This window comes from Arvicola amphibius, chromosome 7, assembly GCF_903992535.2.
Source record: "Arvicola amphibius chromosome 7, mArvAmp1.2, whole genome shotgun sequence".
Classification (NCBI taxonomy): Eukaryota; Metazoa; Chordata; class Mammalia; order Rodentia; family Cricetidae; genus Arvicola; species Arvicola amphibius.
In genome coordinates, this window is record NC_052053.1 from 43543292 (window position 1) to 43561094 (window position 17803).

The following is a 17803-nucleotide window of genomic DNA, read 5'->3' on the forward strand; positions in this document are numbered from 1 at the left end:
CTGCCCAGTCCTCCCTGCTCCCTGTTCTCAACACACAGCTCTCTACTCGATGTCTCTTTTCTGTGTTTGTGTGCTGTTCTGTGTTCCAAGTGACTGCCCTGGGCCAATGCCACACTCCAGCCAGTGTAAAGTCAAACAAAATTTAACAGTTGTAGAACAAGGACCCCATGTTCTTATTCTTCAAAATTAATGCAACTAAAAATCTGTAAAAACATAAGCAACAAGTATGATGAGAGAAATGGAATCTAACACAGGCTATTAGATGATGAGATTGTAACAAGAGTTCAATTCATGAATCAACAAACAGACGTGCTGGCAGGAAAAAGACAAAGCTATCCCTGCAGAATGACAGGAAATGAGGCTGAAAACTCCAGTGGTAAAATTCAGATGAGGAGGAAGATGATAAATGAAGATCCATAGTCCAAGGGTCTCCCCCATAAAGGATTCAGCTAATCAAGAAGCATCAATCACTTCTCTTGAGGGAGTCTTAAGAGGCCAGCACAGCACCTTGACCAAAGCACAGTGGGCACAGATGCTGGGACGCACACTGTAGTCTGAGGCAGGCAGAGCATAAGGAGACACCAAACCAATCAACCAGGGGACAAGGGGCCAACTCAACAGCCTGAAAATCAAGAGAGGCAAAGGCTGGGCACTGTGGCTTCGGGGAGACTGCGAGGCCTAACAGGTGAAAACAGTGAGTGAAGGGTGAAAGGCCATCGCAGACAGTCGGCAAGCCTGGACAGGGTCTCAGACAGCGTGCCTCAGGACTTCCCTGAGCAGTGAACACACCAGCGCTGCCAGGAAAGCCTCTGTTCCTAAGCTACTCCAAACATAAAAGTGAAAAGTCTCACCCTGGGAAAGCTAGTTTTAAAAAACAGAAATTCCTTGAGCCATCTGCTACATATTAAACTTATGCCAAAATAAAACATTACAACTTTGCCCATGTTGCCTTGTCAATCCTGGTAAAAACAAAATAAAACAAAACGAAAGCATTGCTCTGGGAAGTCTCTGGGACTGCTGCCTGTGATTGGCAGGGTGGGCTGAGGGCCGAGGGTCTGGGAGAGCTGGGAGGTAGCTGGGAGTCCCCCCCACCCCTCAACCTCAGCCAAGGGGCCGCCAAGATTTCAGCTGGAGGTCTACAAAGAAGCAGAATCTTGTGAGAAATGCGATTGTGGCTCAACCTGTGGAGGGGCTGTGAGGTGCATGGGTGTTGGTGTGCTTCGTGGGCTCTGATTCTGTGAGCATCCTTGGCGTTGACACTTCAGGGCATGGTGTTCATGTGTGCATCAGCCTCTGCTCCAGACATGGTGGCTTTCCCCTAGTCTAGCACAGTGAGGAACTCTGAGCAGTATCTTTGTGATTTTGGTTTGGATGTGGCAGGAGAGGGGCCCTCAGTCCCTCAAGCATTTGGTCCAGACACGACTAAATATGTGGCAAGTTAGTCATGGCCTTACAATAGAATCTGTCACACTCCCTCCAGAGAGCTCCTGGGTCCAAGGTGCTCCCGAGCATATTCTCATCAGCGTTGACTTTTACAGGCAGAAGTGTCTGTTTCTGTCTGGTATGATTGGTTATTTTGGATATTTCAGTGGTTCCAAAAAAATTGGTGCTGCTGATTTTTTTTTTATATCAGACATAAGGTTGTGCATGGGTATATAAGGAAGTGAGTCAGTAACTGCTTCAGAAGCTTCTGCCTAGCGGATTAAGCTAGGTTGTAGAATAGAGTTCATAAACATTTGACTAAGAAATTTGTCTGAAATGTTTTGTGAATTCAGGAAACATTTTTTTTCAGCATTACTACTTTTTAAAAAGAGGATTCATTTTTATATTTAAAAGGTAACTGATGACTGAAAAGAAAGTATTTACTGGATTGGCAATATATTTACAGAACAGCTAAGAAATTATAATTTTGGGGATACTGCCTCTCCACATCTAAGAATGTGAAGCCTCTTCTAAGAACTACAGAAAAGTTTAGGACTAACTGGGCCATCACCAGGGTTTCTCCTTGCCTCCTGGCGCAGTCAGCCTACAGGACACAAGGTACTGGTCCTGTTCATATTTGGTCCACAGCTGGGGCAGCCTGTAGACCACAGCATCTGCCAGGTAAAATTACATCACTGCAGGCCAGGAAGTGCACCTAAGCTAGTTATGTAAAAAGCAGGTGTAAAGGTTTCGAGTCTTGTCTTCCAACATTTTACACAAGGTTTCGATCTGTACTGACAAGACAAGCCAGCCTTAACTATCTTCTGGGGTCTCTTTCCAGTGAGCCAGGGATAACCCTCTTACACAGAGACCAACAGCATTCCATCTTCCCTACTCTCTGACACAATTTATAAACCACAGAAATTGTCAACTCCTTACAGGTATGGGAAATGCCCCAGCAAAAGTTCCCACAAGATATCAGACCACAGGGATGTCCTTCTTGACATCTATCTAGTCTATCTGCCTTGTAGTTATGGGTCTCTAGCTCTCCATTCCTCCTTCTCCAATACACACTGTCTGTGTCAGAACACTGTCAACATACTCAGCACAGAAATACTCTTCATATTTTTATTTGATGTCTACTAGACCTGAACTTATGTTGTTTTGTTTTCTGAAGTCTTTATTTTGCCCCCTTTTATTGACTAAGCAGTCTGGAAAAGTATCTACTTTATTAATTTGTCAAAAGAACAGCTTTAAGTTTTACAGTTTTCTCTTCAAAACATTTAAAATGTTTCTATTTTACTATTTTACTCCTAAATTTACTTTTTTATTTTTATTTCAACAAGATACATTATCTTTTAAATTCCACAAAGAAAAATGAAGTGTTCTATGTCGCCTCTCCCCAGCAAGCCTGGAGTACAGAAAGGGGGGAGGGCTAGAAAGAATAGACTACGCTGTTTCCAGGACTTGGCTGAGGGTTCTGCTGCTGTCATACAATCTCCTAGTCTGTGTAACCTGCTCTGCCTTCTCACGAAGTTATTTGGGACCTTCCTAGTGTATACACCACAGTCCTTTGATTAGACACATTCAGACGATTCTTGAAATTTGTCTATGCTCATCCCAGGAACATCTACACTTCCCTTGGCTAAATCTTCTCTATTCTGTTAGTTCCTCCTAAATTGATCTCATTTTTCTAGTTTCTCCTTTACTTACATGTCTTCGCTTTTTTGTTCTGTTTCCTGGGAGATTCTTTTTTTCTACTTAACCATCTAACTCTTTAGCAGACTCTTATACTTCAGATACCAAAAAGCACACACTTCCTCAGAACTATATGGAACCTAATGTGGACATACCATATGACCGTTTTCTAAATGCCCCTTCCCAGTATTCATTCTTAGCAACTAGATCCCAGCTTCTTACTGATGTCTGTATATTCTGAACTATAGCTGCACTCAGAGGATTTCTCAAATGTCAGGGGAGCACCATGGGCACTCCTTCACTGTTAGAGGTAGGCATTAGGAAGTGGTCTTTGCTGCAGGTGACCAATGCAAAAAGCCAGCTGATGCCAAACCTCAGTAACTGTGGATCTTGTCCTTAAGACAAGTTTCTGCAAAGAAAACGCCTTCCCTGTGTTGCTTGTGGAACAAGTAAAAGTCTTAATGAAATCCAGCAAGGAAGCAAGGCTTAATGATACAGGTGACTGGAGGAAGCTCACACAAAATCTCTGGTCACCTCACCGCTGCTGTCCCATGCTGAAGTCTGAGACTATGACTTACAGGCTCAGTCTCACCCAAGTGTGTTATATCCCCAGTCTTTGGACATGGAGGGTGTTGCTGGAAGCAAAGGGGGACCCAGGCTCTCACTGATCTTCAGACTGACTTTCAAAGACACCCCCATGTATGACTGCTAGCCAAAGTCCTTCCATCTTCCTGTGGCAGCTTCAGAATTCTGGCTGGTGAATTGCTCTGATTCTCTGGCTTGACCTCCTCTGTACTTGTTTTACTTCTTGGCTAGCCAGCTCCTTAGAGCCTTCAGTTGCTCACTCTACAGTCACAAAACTTCATTTTTCTTCCCTTTACTTTTCTCTGGGATTGTGTCAGATGTTTTAAGTTGCTGCAATGGACCTAGATCATTCATTCCCAAGTTCCTTACTTTCAGACAAACACATTCACCTCGCTCACAGCACACATCAGGCTGTGTCCTATAGTTCCTCTAGTTGTTCACTTGTTCAATACCTAGTTCACATCCGTTTATCCTACAGGTTATTTTATTTTTTTAAATAATTCATTTAAATTTATTTTATGTGCATTGTTGTGAGGGTGTCAGATCCCCTGGAACTAGAGTTACAGACAGTTGTGAGCTGTCATATGGGTGCTGGGATTTGAACCCAGGTCCTCTGGAAGAGCAGCCAGTGCTCTTAACCTCTGCATCATCTCTCCAGTCCCAGTGTTATTTTAAATGGTTGTTACCTATCAGTGAAAACATATAAAAAGCCCCCACTCTTGCAGCTCTTACCCACTAGTTCTGACTTCTCTTACCCATGGAGCATTTATACATATTGCCCCTGGTCTGCAAGTATTACAGAAAGGAGCTAGCTGTCTTTGTTACTGATTTCTAATGTTCTGAACTAGTGAGAACATATGCTTTGGAATCTGTTGCAATTTCTTATGTGGCTTTAATCAAGTTCTCTCCTTTTTTATAAAAGATTTATTTATTTATTCTATGTATATAAGTGCTCTATCTGCACAAATGTCTACATCCAACTATAGATGGTTGTGAGCCTGTGGCTGCTGGGAGTTGAACTCATGACCTCTGGAACAGCAGCTGGTACTCTTAACTACTGAGCCATCTTTCTAGCCCACCCAGGTCTTTTTGTTTTTGTTTTATTTTTTTCAGGCGTGGTCTCAATTATGTGACCCTGACCAGCCTGGACCTGGCTTTGTAAACCAGGCTTGTCCTTTAACTCACAGTTTTGCCTAGCTCTGCTTCTTGAGTGTGTATGGGGGGGGGGGGGGGGGGGGCGACACGACACAACACTAAACAAAGATGTGTCCCACCACACCTGGTCCAGGGTCATTATTTGCAAATATTTGTGTATATGGAGGCCAGGGCACAACTTGCAGGAATCAGTTCTGTCATTCCATCCTGTGTGTTCTGGATCTGAACTCAGGTCATCAAGCTTGGCAGTGAGCACTTTTACCCCGTCCATCTTGCCAGCTGTGATCAATTATTTTTATTTAGTGTTAGCACAATATCTGGTACAATAAATGTAGTCTGCCACATTTGTATTCAAGTCTTCTATGGTATTACCAAATTCCTGCTTCTGGCAGTTTCAGTTAGCTATGTGTGGCTTGTCAGCTTCTTCATGTAATTCTGTCCTTTTGTTTCCAATAATGATGTTAGCCCCAATATTACTTTCTGCCATAAGGTCCTCAAAAGGCAGGTTAAAAAGCAGGGTACAGGCCAGGCTTTGTGACGCATGCCTTTAATCCCAGTAACTAAAGAAGAAGCTAGAGGATCTCTGAATCTGAGGTTAGCCTGGTGGATATACTGAGTTCCAGGACAGCCAGGGCTATGTAGAGACCTTGTCTCAAGAACAGAGAAGCAAACAAGCAGGCAAGTGGAGACGGAGCTATAGAGGGAAATGGCAAAGCACAACAGGCAGTGGTGTGTGTATCTCTAACTCTCAGGAGGCAGGAGGAACACATGTTCAAGGGCAGTCTAAAATACCTAGAGCTTCAGGTCGGCTGGAGCTGCAGTGCAGAAGGGGAAGGCCCCAAAACTCTGAGATGGAGTGCCCGCCCTACCCTCTTCCCTACCACTTCTATTTCTTTCTTTATGTCCCTCCGTGTTTTAAGCAGTCTATGCTCTTCCACCTAAGTCTTGGCCTTAAACCTGTGTGACATTTAAGAGCTCTACTGAGGCGCATTGCCTTGGAAAATGTGGTTTCTGAAGATGGGCCAGAGTGTTGCTAACACTAGACCAGTTTTACTTTTAGTGCTAGGGAAGAAACCTGGTGCCTTTGCAAGCTATATAAGCATTAAATTTCTGAGCTATACCCCCAGAAAACATTATTCCTTTTCTTTGTGATACAGGAGACTGAGCCCAAGGACTCAGTCTTGCTAAGCAAGTGTCTACCACTGAATTATTTCCCCAGAATTGTTTTTTGTTTTGTTTTGTGGACTTGGCCTCCCTCTCACTCACTTCTTGTTAGTCCTTCAGAGACACAGGTATTTGAAAAGCCTCCTCGCATTTTCCTGGGTGAGATAGGACTTTTCTGGTACTCTTCCCCCAAAAGTCCTAGTCATAGGACCAAGGCCAGTTGGGTGTGAGGAGCTCATTGTCCACCTGCAGCTTTTATCCTCCTGGAACATGGAGCTCTTCCTGTTTTTCTTTTAAACTATTTTATCATTTTTTTAAATTATTTTTATGTGCATTAGTGTTTTACCACAGTTGGCAGTGCCCTGGAACTGGAGTTACAGACAGTTTTAAGCTGCTATGTGGATGCTGGGAATTGAACTCAGGTCCTCTGGAAGACTGCTGAGCCATCCCTCTAGCCCTTTTCCCTGTCTTCCAAGTCACCTCTGTATCTGTAAATAATGTATTGTCTGCGATTCCATGCCTGGAGTAGGCATAACACCAGCCTAAGATGTCCAGGACTAAAGTCTGAGGCAATGTCCAGTAGAGGCACTAGTGGGGTCCCTAGCCTTCTACCTGCCCAAGCCAAACAAAAGATACTTAGGACACCGAGCCACTGACAACTGGTGCTTCCACATCACCTTAGCAGGTCTGTGCCATGCCTTTCACAACCACTCACTTTCCTCCTCCCCCTGCAGGTCACAATCACCTAGAAAGAGGTTTTCGGGCATCAGGCCAAGGCAGGAGACAAACTGATTCTAGCATTCATCCTTATGTCTTCAGAAAGTTCTACAGAGTTGTTTCTTTTTGGTCTGACAAGGGGTCTCATTTATTCAGCCCAGGCTGATCTTGGTCCAAACTCAGCCTACTAAATGCCAGAATTATAGGTGTGTGCCACCCTGTCCGGCTTACTTTCTAGGTGTTTCAAAATAAAGACGGATTTTAAATCTCACTCACTCTGAAACAGAGGCAAAGTCACAAAATGCAATGGCATATTATCCAAATACTCAATGGGCAATTTCCACATTACATACGATGCAGAGATATTTGGTCTCTCGACATTTCTAGGTATGTGGTAGTATGCCAGCTGATACAGGGACTCCATGCTAACTCCTTGGGTTTTCCTTGCATGTTAAATGCACACTGTTCCCTTTCAGGTCTGTTCAGGGGAAGCATTCTCCACTCACCATCCAGTTTCATCTGCTCTGGGCAATAATAGTGAACCACCGCTAAGAGAGCAGCGCCATCACTGCCGTCTCTCATCAAGTCCTCCAACAACGGGAAGTAGGGTGACTGCCTAGCGGAAAGGTGCTCTCGCCGATAGCGGACCTGCAGTTGATAAAAGGAAAATGGTCTCTGCGTGTGAGATCACTTCACCCTGCGTATGTTACAGGCACACTGCTAAAGCAAGATTTACACCAAGCCTAGAGCCACATGAAGACCAACTGTTATTGCCTAGAAAAATTAAGACTGTGTGGATGATATCCTCTGTCCAGAATAAACAAGTCAGATCCAGGACTGGGGTCCATGGGTACACTGGATGGCAGAGATCCACTGCTAACACTACCAGGGCCAGTCTAACTCTAAACTGACTCTGGCAGTGGGCACACATGGGAAGGAGACAAAATGCACATCTACACTATTATAAGCCAATGCATTACAAACTAATGAGAAACAAGTTAAACAGTGAGCATTCAGAGCTTGAAAGACCCAAGCTACAGGCACTTTTCTAAGTATTATCAAGATTAGCATTGATCATTAAGAAAATAGCATTAATTGGTTGCTTGAGAAATTTCAGAAACTAGGTTCAACAAATTTCTCACATTTCCACACTAGTCACCAAGAACTGCAAGAGAAACATCAGGACTAAAACCCGCAAGATTATCAAGCAAATGCCAGGCCGAGGCTCCCTCATGTTCACACCTGAGGAAGCCACCTGTCAGTATTGTAAGCACCACAGCCCATGCCTCTCTGCCCATGGTCAGAGAGAACTTAGCAAAGAGGGCTGCTCAGTGAAGAGACAACTCCCCCAGAGCTGCAGTGTACTGCTCTTGTCTGTGTCAGTGCTCAGGGCAGGATAACCACCAGTCACATTTCCTCCAGAGGAGGCACATACACAACAGAAACTAAAAAAGAAGAAAGCCAGCACCTGCCTATAACAAGAACTGTTGGTTTCTGAGAGTTCTGCAGGTGAATCCAAATCAAATAATCATCTTAGAGTCTAGACTTCAAGCTGATACCTCTACAGAAATTCGAAATAACCAGTAGTGATGCTTGCCAGAAAACACAACAGATTCCCTAGGATTTAGCAACAAGGCTTGTTTTGTGTTGACTGTATATTCCAACATACATTTTAACTTGTTTCTCAGAGCCCATAACATGTACTATCACAGGGAACCCGCCTCATACTGTACCACACGTGCAAAGTCCACAGGTTCCAGCATGCAATGCATCACAGCATGCTCCAGGCCAGGCTTTCACGGAGAGAGCAGACAGGGAGTGAGCAGGCATGCAGTAAAGCAAATGATTTCTTGAGTAAAGATGGATGGTATGGGTAAAAATTAGGCTGACATCGAACTACAAGGGCGCAAGAGGCTCACATGACTGCCTTGCTCACCCACATCTTCAAACTTCTAGTTGTGAAACATTCAGATAAAACCCATTATCTGTCAATCTTTACCACACTTTTTCTTATTGGTCTATTTACTAAACATCACTATAGAACACCCACAGCCTCTCTAACAAAGGCAAGATGAGGGAGATTAATTTTGGTTATATTTCTTTTTTTCATGAAACTTATCTGAAACCAAACCTCTCTGACACCTGAGTTTGTGAGCCCTTGCCTTAGTCAAACCCAGGACTTAAACACCCGTTAAGCATGCCTTCTCCTTCTAACACATCATCAGGCAGTACAACCTACATTTACATAAGCTTTTTGTAGCCCACAGCCATGGGTCCAAGTGAGAACCCAAAGGACAATCTGGGCCAAATAATGAAGCTACAGGATCCAAGCAATCAGAGGGCATTCAAAACCATCTGCAAAGAGATCTGTGCCCAAAAGTTCACATGAAAAGGCACCATTTGGCACCAGGCATATAAGGGCAGTGACAAACTGGTCCACTTCCAGAATTGGTCACCAGTGAGGTACTGCTGAAATTACTAAACCTAATCCTGGTTTCTAAAATTTGTATTAAAATTCATTATTTCAGAAGCCCTGCATCTGAACTGACCTAAATCAGATTGCAGAATCTGAGTTGACTTCTATATAGGCCTGAGGAATGGCAACAAGGAGACCATATCAAGACACACCAGCAAGAGTACGTTCTGCAGCCCGCCTGTGCCCTCAGTGGGGGAACACCTTCCCAACCTGACAGCCTAGGATATAGGTAGTAGGAAAGGTCACGGCAGATACCACCTCTCAGGCAAAGTAGCAGCAGGAAAAAAGGTTAAGGATTGATGCCAGTCTCTAGGTCACCATCAAACTCTTGAGGTCTACGAGGAAAGACTGTTTCCTGTCAGCTATGCTACACTGGTTACTTAGAGATCACTTAGAACCTGGGGGAAATGGACATGGCAAAGCCCATCAGCGTGGCCAGCAGGACTCATGCTAGAGAAGATGTAACACAACCCCCAGGTGGACATTTAAACAAACAAACAAAAACCCAGTCTTGGGTGCGAGCAATTTTAATGGAAGCGCATGATGGCAACAAGATGGCTTTGCAGATTGCGGCTGTGGCCTGGGTCACTTACGGGTACTAACTTCCAATACCACTTGGAGGGAGACTGCTCAGGAAGCGGGAAGGAAGGTGGAAAGGAATGTCAGCACTGTAGGTCCAGGCGTGGCCATGACACACATGCTCACACGAAGAGGTGGAGATAGCCTCTGGTAAGCAAAGGCTTTCCAGTGTGCATGACCTCAGTCGATCACAATACCAGGCAATTCAACTGGAAGATAACTTGTCCCCTTCACAACTCTATCCTTCACAACAGCAAAGAATAGTTCCACACTTGACAAAGTCAGGGACCAGGCTAGAGTTCTGCTCCCTTTGTCTATGCCCATGTGTGTCTGTCCCATCCAAGGATTAGGCAGGCACTCAACCCAACTGACTAGAGCTGGACAATATAGAGAGAAAACCACAAGGGGAGAAGACATGTTGCTCTCAGCAGTAAAACTGTGTCAACAGTCAGGCACTCCTGTGTACACATCACTGACTGTAACACATGGCCTTGGCAAAAGAGAAAATGGCCAGAAATGAGGCCAAAGCCAGAATGTGGGATGAACACACCCATCTGCACCCAATCCAAGGTACACACTTTCCACTGGCTCCAGGCACTGGGCTTCAGACCCCCACTGGCCTCATGAAACCTAACAAGCCATCTCAAGAATCTACCAGGGCACAGCTACTACAGTTCGTTTTCTGCTCAATCTCTTACCTTCATAAATTCACTCTCAGCTCAGGCTACATTGTTTCCATTATTGATCCTCCCAAGTCCTCCCAGAATACCCCCTGTTAAAACTATGAACCCTTTTTGGGGGTAGGGACAGAAGACAGGCTGCCCATGGTAACGCCTAATTGAAGCATTGAGAATCAGCCACCAGTAGAATCTAAGAGGCTAGCTTGCTTGGAATGACAAAAATATAGAATGAGCAAGTAGAAACAGACATAATTCTTTACTACTAACATTAACTTAACATGTTCTGAAGAAATTAAATTTACCCTTTACCTTTTGATGGGCAGGACTTTCCAGTGGCTGCTGTTTTAATTTAACTTCTTTCTCTGTTATCTCTCTCATTTTAAGATTTACCTAAAACAGAAGGAAAATGCATTAAGGTCACTGCTCCCCCATGTCATCCCCTATCTCTCGATTTCATTACCAGGAGATCCAGAGCACCTACTGTTAACTCTTAAGACACAAGTGCTATCAGGTCAATTACAAAGATGTAAAAACAGTTGGATTCCATGTGATCCAAGACTTACCAGGACTCACAGGTCAGCCTGCTCCTGCAAAGAAATCACTGTGCCTCCAAACACCAGTGCAAGGTTCTTCCCTCACCACTGTGGTCATGAAGGTCAGACCCCATGCACACTGTGAACACAGCTGTCTGCTGACAACCTATAACAATCTACCTAATCTTGGGTCACATCTTCTCTGACCAGATAAAGTCAACACAAAATAAAGTTCAACTATAAAACCCAAGCTGTACATCCCTAAAATAACAGAGACTTAAGTAATTTCTCTTGAAATTAGGATAGTATCAAACTTTTGTTTACACTGGGTCAGTGAGCTAGTTCAGCAGATAAACACCTGTCACTCTAGCCTAGTATCTAGAGTTCAATCCCTGGAACCCATATAAAGACAGAAGGAGAGAGAACAAGCTCCACAAAGTTGTCCTCAGGCTACAACATGCCTATTGTGTCACCTGTGCACCCACACGTACATCCTGCACACAAACAATAATGTCTTAATTTGTATTTATAAAATAGTAATTTTTATTTTGTAAAAATACACATTAATACCTAGAGGAGTGGTCAGAGTGATAGGTGAAAATGTGCATGACTGAGTGGCTCATCAACAAACAAAAATACAGTATTTGAACTACACTGTAATACAAATAATAAAAAACCCAGAGACAGATATTAGGGTTCAAACTGAAGATCAAAAAAGCTAAGCAGCCAACCACTGGCTCTTACCTCTACCTCAGACCAAAATGGCAATCCTGTCTCTAGGAAATCTTAGAATGAGATGAGCAGAGACCAGTCTCCTTCTGTTTTATATTCCTCTCTAGGGCTGGAATTAAAAACATGCACTACTACCGCCTGGCTTCTATGGGTAACTAGTGTGGCTACTGGAATTAAAGGTGTGTGCCAAACCACTGCCTGGTCTGTATGGCTGACCAGTGTGGCTGTTTTACTCTCTGATATTCAGGCAAGCTTTATTTATTAAAATACAAATGAAATACCACTACATTACATAACATCAAGAAGGTAGAAAAATCTCTTTAAAACTAAGATAAAGGGCTAGAGAGAGAGCTCAGTAGTAAAAGCACTTGTTTTTGCAGATGACCTGAGTATAAGTTCCAGCACTCGCATAGTAGTTTACAACTGCTCATCTCTGCCCCACATAGGGTAAGGCCATAGGTGCACATAGTCGGTCTGTCTGTCTATCTCTATGTGTGTACATGTGCTTGTGCTCACAGTACCACAGTACACACGGAGGTCAGAAGACAACTTACAAGAAGCAGTTCTCTCCTATCATGTGGATAAGGACCAGTCTCAGGTTGGCAGGCTTGGCAGCAAGGACCCTTATCTGATAAGCCATTTTACCAAGCCAATAAGTCAGATTTTTGAAGGAGAGTAAAGCCACTCACAAAAACTAGATGAGGTGGCTCATGCCTGTTGTCATCTCAGCACTTGGGAGATGCAGGCAGAAAGATCAGAAGTTCAAGGTCTTCCTCAGCTACACAGTTGAGTTCCAAACTCAACTATATGAGGCCCTTGGTTTTTTTTTTATATACATACATACATACATACATACATACATAAAATTTTTTAAGTACTACATAAAATTCTATCTTTGTACCTAAAATGTAAATTAATTTTGTATTTTAAAGAAAAACATACATTATTTTCAGAATCAAGAAGAATAACCACGGCATAGCAGCTAGGGTGGAGTGGGCTGAGAGACAGACAGGAGGGGAAGGGAGGATACAAGACATACACCCCACATTCTGAGGGGGAAGTAAAGCTGACCATGAGAATAGGTATTGACTTTTAAAAAAAATATAATTGGGGCAAGAATTGTTATCTCAGCCCCCAGTGCCTCCCCTTACCCAAAGACAGGTGCTGCCAACCACTGTCTATATCCAGTTGTAGTAGCACCTGAAAAAAATGTCTATTAAGTCTCTTCCAAAAAGCCAAGGCTCAGTGAATTCACACCTAGTCTATAAAAACCACTACAGGAGTTACTAGGTGAGAAGGAAACTGCAGCTGGAAATGTGCAGGTACAGCCAGTTCTCCAAGTGGGACCCAGGGACACCTAGAAATCTGAGATAGCTAGGGATCACACAAGAGCAAAGCTAAGCTAGGCAAGGTAGTGCTTATCCTAGCACTTGGGAGTTTGAGGTAAGACTGCTGAGAGCTTGAGGCCCTGTCTGAGCAACATAGTGAGTTCCAGGCTAACCTAGAATAGTAAAATCCTGTCTCTTAAAAAAGGGAGGGATTAGTATAACTCAGTCAGTCGAGTGTCTAATATTCACAAGGCCCTAGGTTCAATTCCTGGTACCACATAAAACTAGGTATAACCCTTGGGGTATGAAGGCAAGAGAACTAGTGGTTCAAATTCATCTTCAACTACATAACAATAACCAGTATGAGACTAGCCTGGGATATGTGATACCCCATTTCAAGATATAAATATAGGCACACACCTTTAATCCAAGCACTTGGGAAGCAAAGGCAGACAGATCTCTGTGAGTTCAAAACTTGCCTGATCTACAGAGTGAGTTCTAGGACAGCCAGAGTTATAGAGAGACCCTGAATCAATTAATCAGTCAGTCAGTCAATCAATAAATAAGCAAGCAAGCAAACAAACCAAAAGTAAATAAAAATATATACAAGTTAGGGAGATGGCTCAGTAAGTCCCAGTGTTGAAAGAGGGGGAAGGTGGAAGTTGGTTGGCAAGAAGGCTCAGTGAGTAAAGACACTTGCTACCAAGCCTAACAATCCGAGTTCAATCCCTGGGACCCACATAGTAGAATTAGAGAATCAACTTCCACAAGTTGTCCTCTGACCTCCATATGGCACCATTAGCACAAGCACACATACTTTTATATACAGACAGATAAAATGTAATTTCTTGGGCTGGAGAGATGGCTCAGTAGTTAAGAATACTGGCTAGCCGGGCGGTAGTGGCGCACGCCTTTAATCCCAGCACTCGGGAGGCAGAGGCAGGCGGATCTCTGTGAGTTCGAGGCCAGCTTGGTCTACAAGAGCTAGTTCCAGGACAGGCTCTAAAAAAGCTTCAGAGAAACCCTGTCTCGAAAAACCAAAAAAAAAAAAAAAAAAAAAAAGAATACTGGCTGCTCTTCCAGAGGTCCTAAGTTCAATTCCCAGCAACCACATGGTAGCTCAAAACCATCTGTAATGAGATCTGATGCCCTCCTCTGGCATTTAGGCATACATGGAGGTCCAATGTTGTATACATAATAAATAAATCTTTTTTAAAAAGCTGAGCATGACTAGGTGCACCTATGGCTGCAGACCACCAGACCCTGAATTTCCTGTCAACAACCTGTTTTCTTCTGCTCTGAGCAGCCTGCAGCTGCTCTAAGCATGAGACCCTGATGGCAGGGGAGTGCTTTCTGATGGGTCTGCAGATGAAAGATCCTGAGAGCTGGGGCGTGGCCAGAGCACCATATGAGCTGCCCTGAACACAATAAAGGGGACATTCTTACTTCAAGAAAGACCTGTGTCACTGTCTGTGTGTGTATGTTTAAATCTCCAAGCCCTTGCCCAATTCGAGAACTGTCTCATAGTGCATAGTACCATAGTACACGTAGTACAGGCCAACAGTACATGTGGCCCCAACACTGTGGGAGGCAAAGAGAAGAGGATCACTGTAGGCCAACCAGTCTAGCCAAAACCATGGTGTTTCCAGGTTCAGTGAGAGACCCTGTGACATGGGGATAAGGAAAGAAGAGAACAAGTAACAGACATCTTCCTCTGGTCTCATTGTGCACCTGCACTTACAATATTCAATGCCCCTCCAACAAAGAGAATATCTTCTTAAAATATCAAGACTCTTTGTCTTTTTGCAGTGTGGACACCACATGGTCTTTGTGAACTGCTGTTTCTTCACAACCAGGAAGGGCACAAGAACCAGAAAGCATTGGTCAGCAGCAGCCTCCACAGCAACAACCACAGCTAGTACAAAATAACAGAAAACAAAATAAACAAATGACTGCTAAAAATAAAAGAACTAACTGGGTGGGGTTGCCAGAAAATGAATTAGACAACGACAGACTCCTAGAAGAATATGTCTCCTATTACCGTGAATACATCACTCTGGTCACAGTAGCCCCTGGCAACCTAACAATGCACGTCATAACCTACAGCAATCCCTATGAAATATTGGAGAACTACAGGTAACCCAAAGAAAGAAAGGAGGGAAGGTTAAAAAAAAAAGATGAGATAACCAGACATCAGGCCAGATGGTAAAATTCTGACACATGGACAATAACACTAATCTAACTGGTCTAAACACTCTAATACAAGTCAGAGGCTATCAAATGAATAAATGAGGATGGCTAACTTCAGTGTGCTCAAGAATCCACTTAAACAAAAAGACAGCAGAGCAAAAGGGCTGGGTACAGTGGTGCACACCTTTAATACCAGCATTCACGAGACAGAGGCAGGTGGATTCTATTGAGTTTGGGGCCAGCCTGGTCTACATAACGAGTTTGAGGCAAGCCAGGCTATATAATGAGAAAAACACACACACAGACACACACACACAAAACAAGTACAAAGAAGGAAAGAGGTATAGCACAGGCACAACAATACTGCTCACAAGGCAGCTGGAAAAAAATACTGGGTTCTAAACGCAGAAAGCCTCTGGGGAAAAGGGCTATTTCTCACTTTTGATAGACACAGCTTAAAGACTAGGGGTTAATCGTAAAAATGTGCAAACCCTAGTAACAGACTGAACCTGTGAAGAGCAGAGCTGACAAAATGAAGCATGAAGTGGACAACACTGCAGCTCCTGTTCCCCTAGAGAGCGACCCTCAGGAGCAGGAAGACTGTAGCTAGTGAAGGTACCACTAGCTGCCAAGGGGACTCAGTCACCCCAGGGGATTCAAACCATACCACCAAATTAAACTAGAAATCAAAAAGCAGGGGCTGGAGAGATGGCTCGTCAGTTAACAGCAGATACTGCTCTTTAAGGATCTGAGTAATGGTTTCTAGCACCCACTTAAGAGTGGCTCACCACCACCTGTAACTCTAGTTCCAGGGATCCTATACCTCTGGCCTGAGCAGGTACCTGCATTCGCATGCACATGCCCCACCCCCACCCCTAGCAGATACATAATAAAAATAATAAGAATTAATCTTTAAAAAATAAAGCCCAAAATACAAAACTGTGTCTGGAATAAATTCCCTCCAAATATTAAAAATCAAACAAGTCTTTTCAGATAGCCCACTGATAAAACAAGAAACCACAAATGAAACAAAATAAAGGGAATGACGAAGTGCAGCATTGGTAAGTCCATGAGACAAAGCAAAGCACTGCTCGAGGGGATTGCACCACCTCATGGCCTCACACAGGTGAAGCGAGTTCAAGTCTGAAGAAGCTAACCTTCTACCTTAACAATGTATGCAGAGAGTGTGTAATGCTTCCAACAGCTGAAACATTTAATTTTGCTTTTGTTTTTAGTGCTGAGAATAGAACCCAAGGCTTCCTGCACACTAGACAAGCATCTCTGCCTGCTGTTCTACTTGCCCAGCCCCTAGAAACAAGGTCCATCTTCTCTCAGCCTAAAGAAGATGAATACTTGGCATTATAGATATGCTAACTGGATCCGACCATTACATGGTGCTAAACATCACTGCATAAATATGCTCGGCTGCTATGTGCGAGTAACAATCAAGAGGCGAACACTGAGGCTAGGACACAGCAGAAATGCTGGGAACTCGAAGGGCAGCTTGGGCTAAAGAATTAGAACCTGTCTCTAAAAAAATAAATTTAAGATAAGCCAGGCATTGTTGTGCTAGACAGGCATGGTGGCACATGCCTTTAATTCCAACACTCAGGAGGCAGAGGCAGGCAGAGTTGGAGGCCACGCTAGTCTACAAAGCAAGTTGCAGGACAGTTAGGCCTGTTACACAGAGAAACTCTGTCGCAATAAATTAACAAATTAATTAATTAATTAAAGGTGAAACAAAAAAGAAGATAAAGGTAAAAGAAGAAAATAAATATTAAATAGCAGAGACATGTAATACTCAGAAGATAACTGCAGACCACCATCTGGGTCCTGAGGATTAGGGACAAACAAAATGTCACCTTCTACCTCTTCAACTCCACATTCTACAAGAGGTCCTAGCCAATTCCATAAGGGAAAACGGTTTTTAAATTGTGCTTCTGTAGATTAGCAACAAGCAACTGGAAATGGAACTAAGAAACACCACTTGCAACACAACTCAAAACACTGAAATTCTGGGGATAAATTTCATGAAAAGGACAATGACTGCATTCCTCAACAGGGTAACACATCCATGTCCCCTCAAACTGATCTCAATTCAATGGATTCCCAATAAAAATCCCTCCAAGTGCTTTTGTAGAAACGAACAAGTTGATTCTAAAAATTCGTGAGGACATGCAGATAACCTACTAGAGCTGAAACAATTCTTTTTTTAATAAATAAGAATCCAGTTCAAAGACATGTGTCGTCAAAATTCAAGTCATTATTACATTCTACTGTTTGCATAAGCTGCACTCCCCTCAAGTGACCATGGAACTAGTCACACAGTTCAACAGACAAGGACACCTAGAGGCAGACTCCCATGTGCAGCTCAAATGGGTCCCAACGGAGCCGCTGCCACAGTAGCATGCAGAGGAAAGAAAAATCTCTGCTACGGGGAAACTCTAACTGCTCTCTGTACAAAAAGAAGGTAGATTTCATCCCGTCCCTCCTCTTGCACAGTGAATAAACTCAAGGTGCATCAGAAAGCTCAAGGCAAGAGAA

At 43.5% G+C, this 17803-nt stretch overlaps 1 protein-coding gene across 3 annotated transcripts in view; it reads right to left on the reverse strand.

The window, feature by feature from the left end:
- The window catches only part of Camsap1 (calmodulin regulated spectrin associated protein 1), a 67975-nt gene that overhangs the window by 22286 nt on the left and 27886 nt on the right, over nt 1–17803 (reverse strand). For 2 of the 3 annotated variants that reach the window (XM_038336472.2, XM_038336471.2), the window contains exons 4-5: nt 10786–10866; nt 7248–7389 (exon numbers count right to left, since the gene is read on the reverse strand). In XM_038336472.2, coding sequence (XP_038192400.1) covers nt 7248–7389; nt 10786–10866 — 223 coding nt within the window. Of the gene's footprint in view, nt 1–7247; nt 7390–10785; nt 10867–17803 lie in introns of those variants that run through there. The other variant, XM_038336473.1, reaches the window with a different exon arrangement.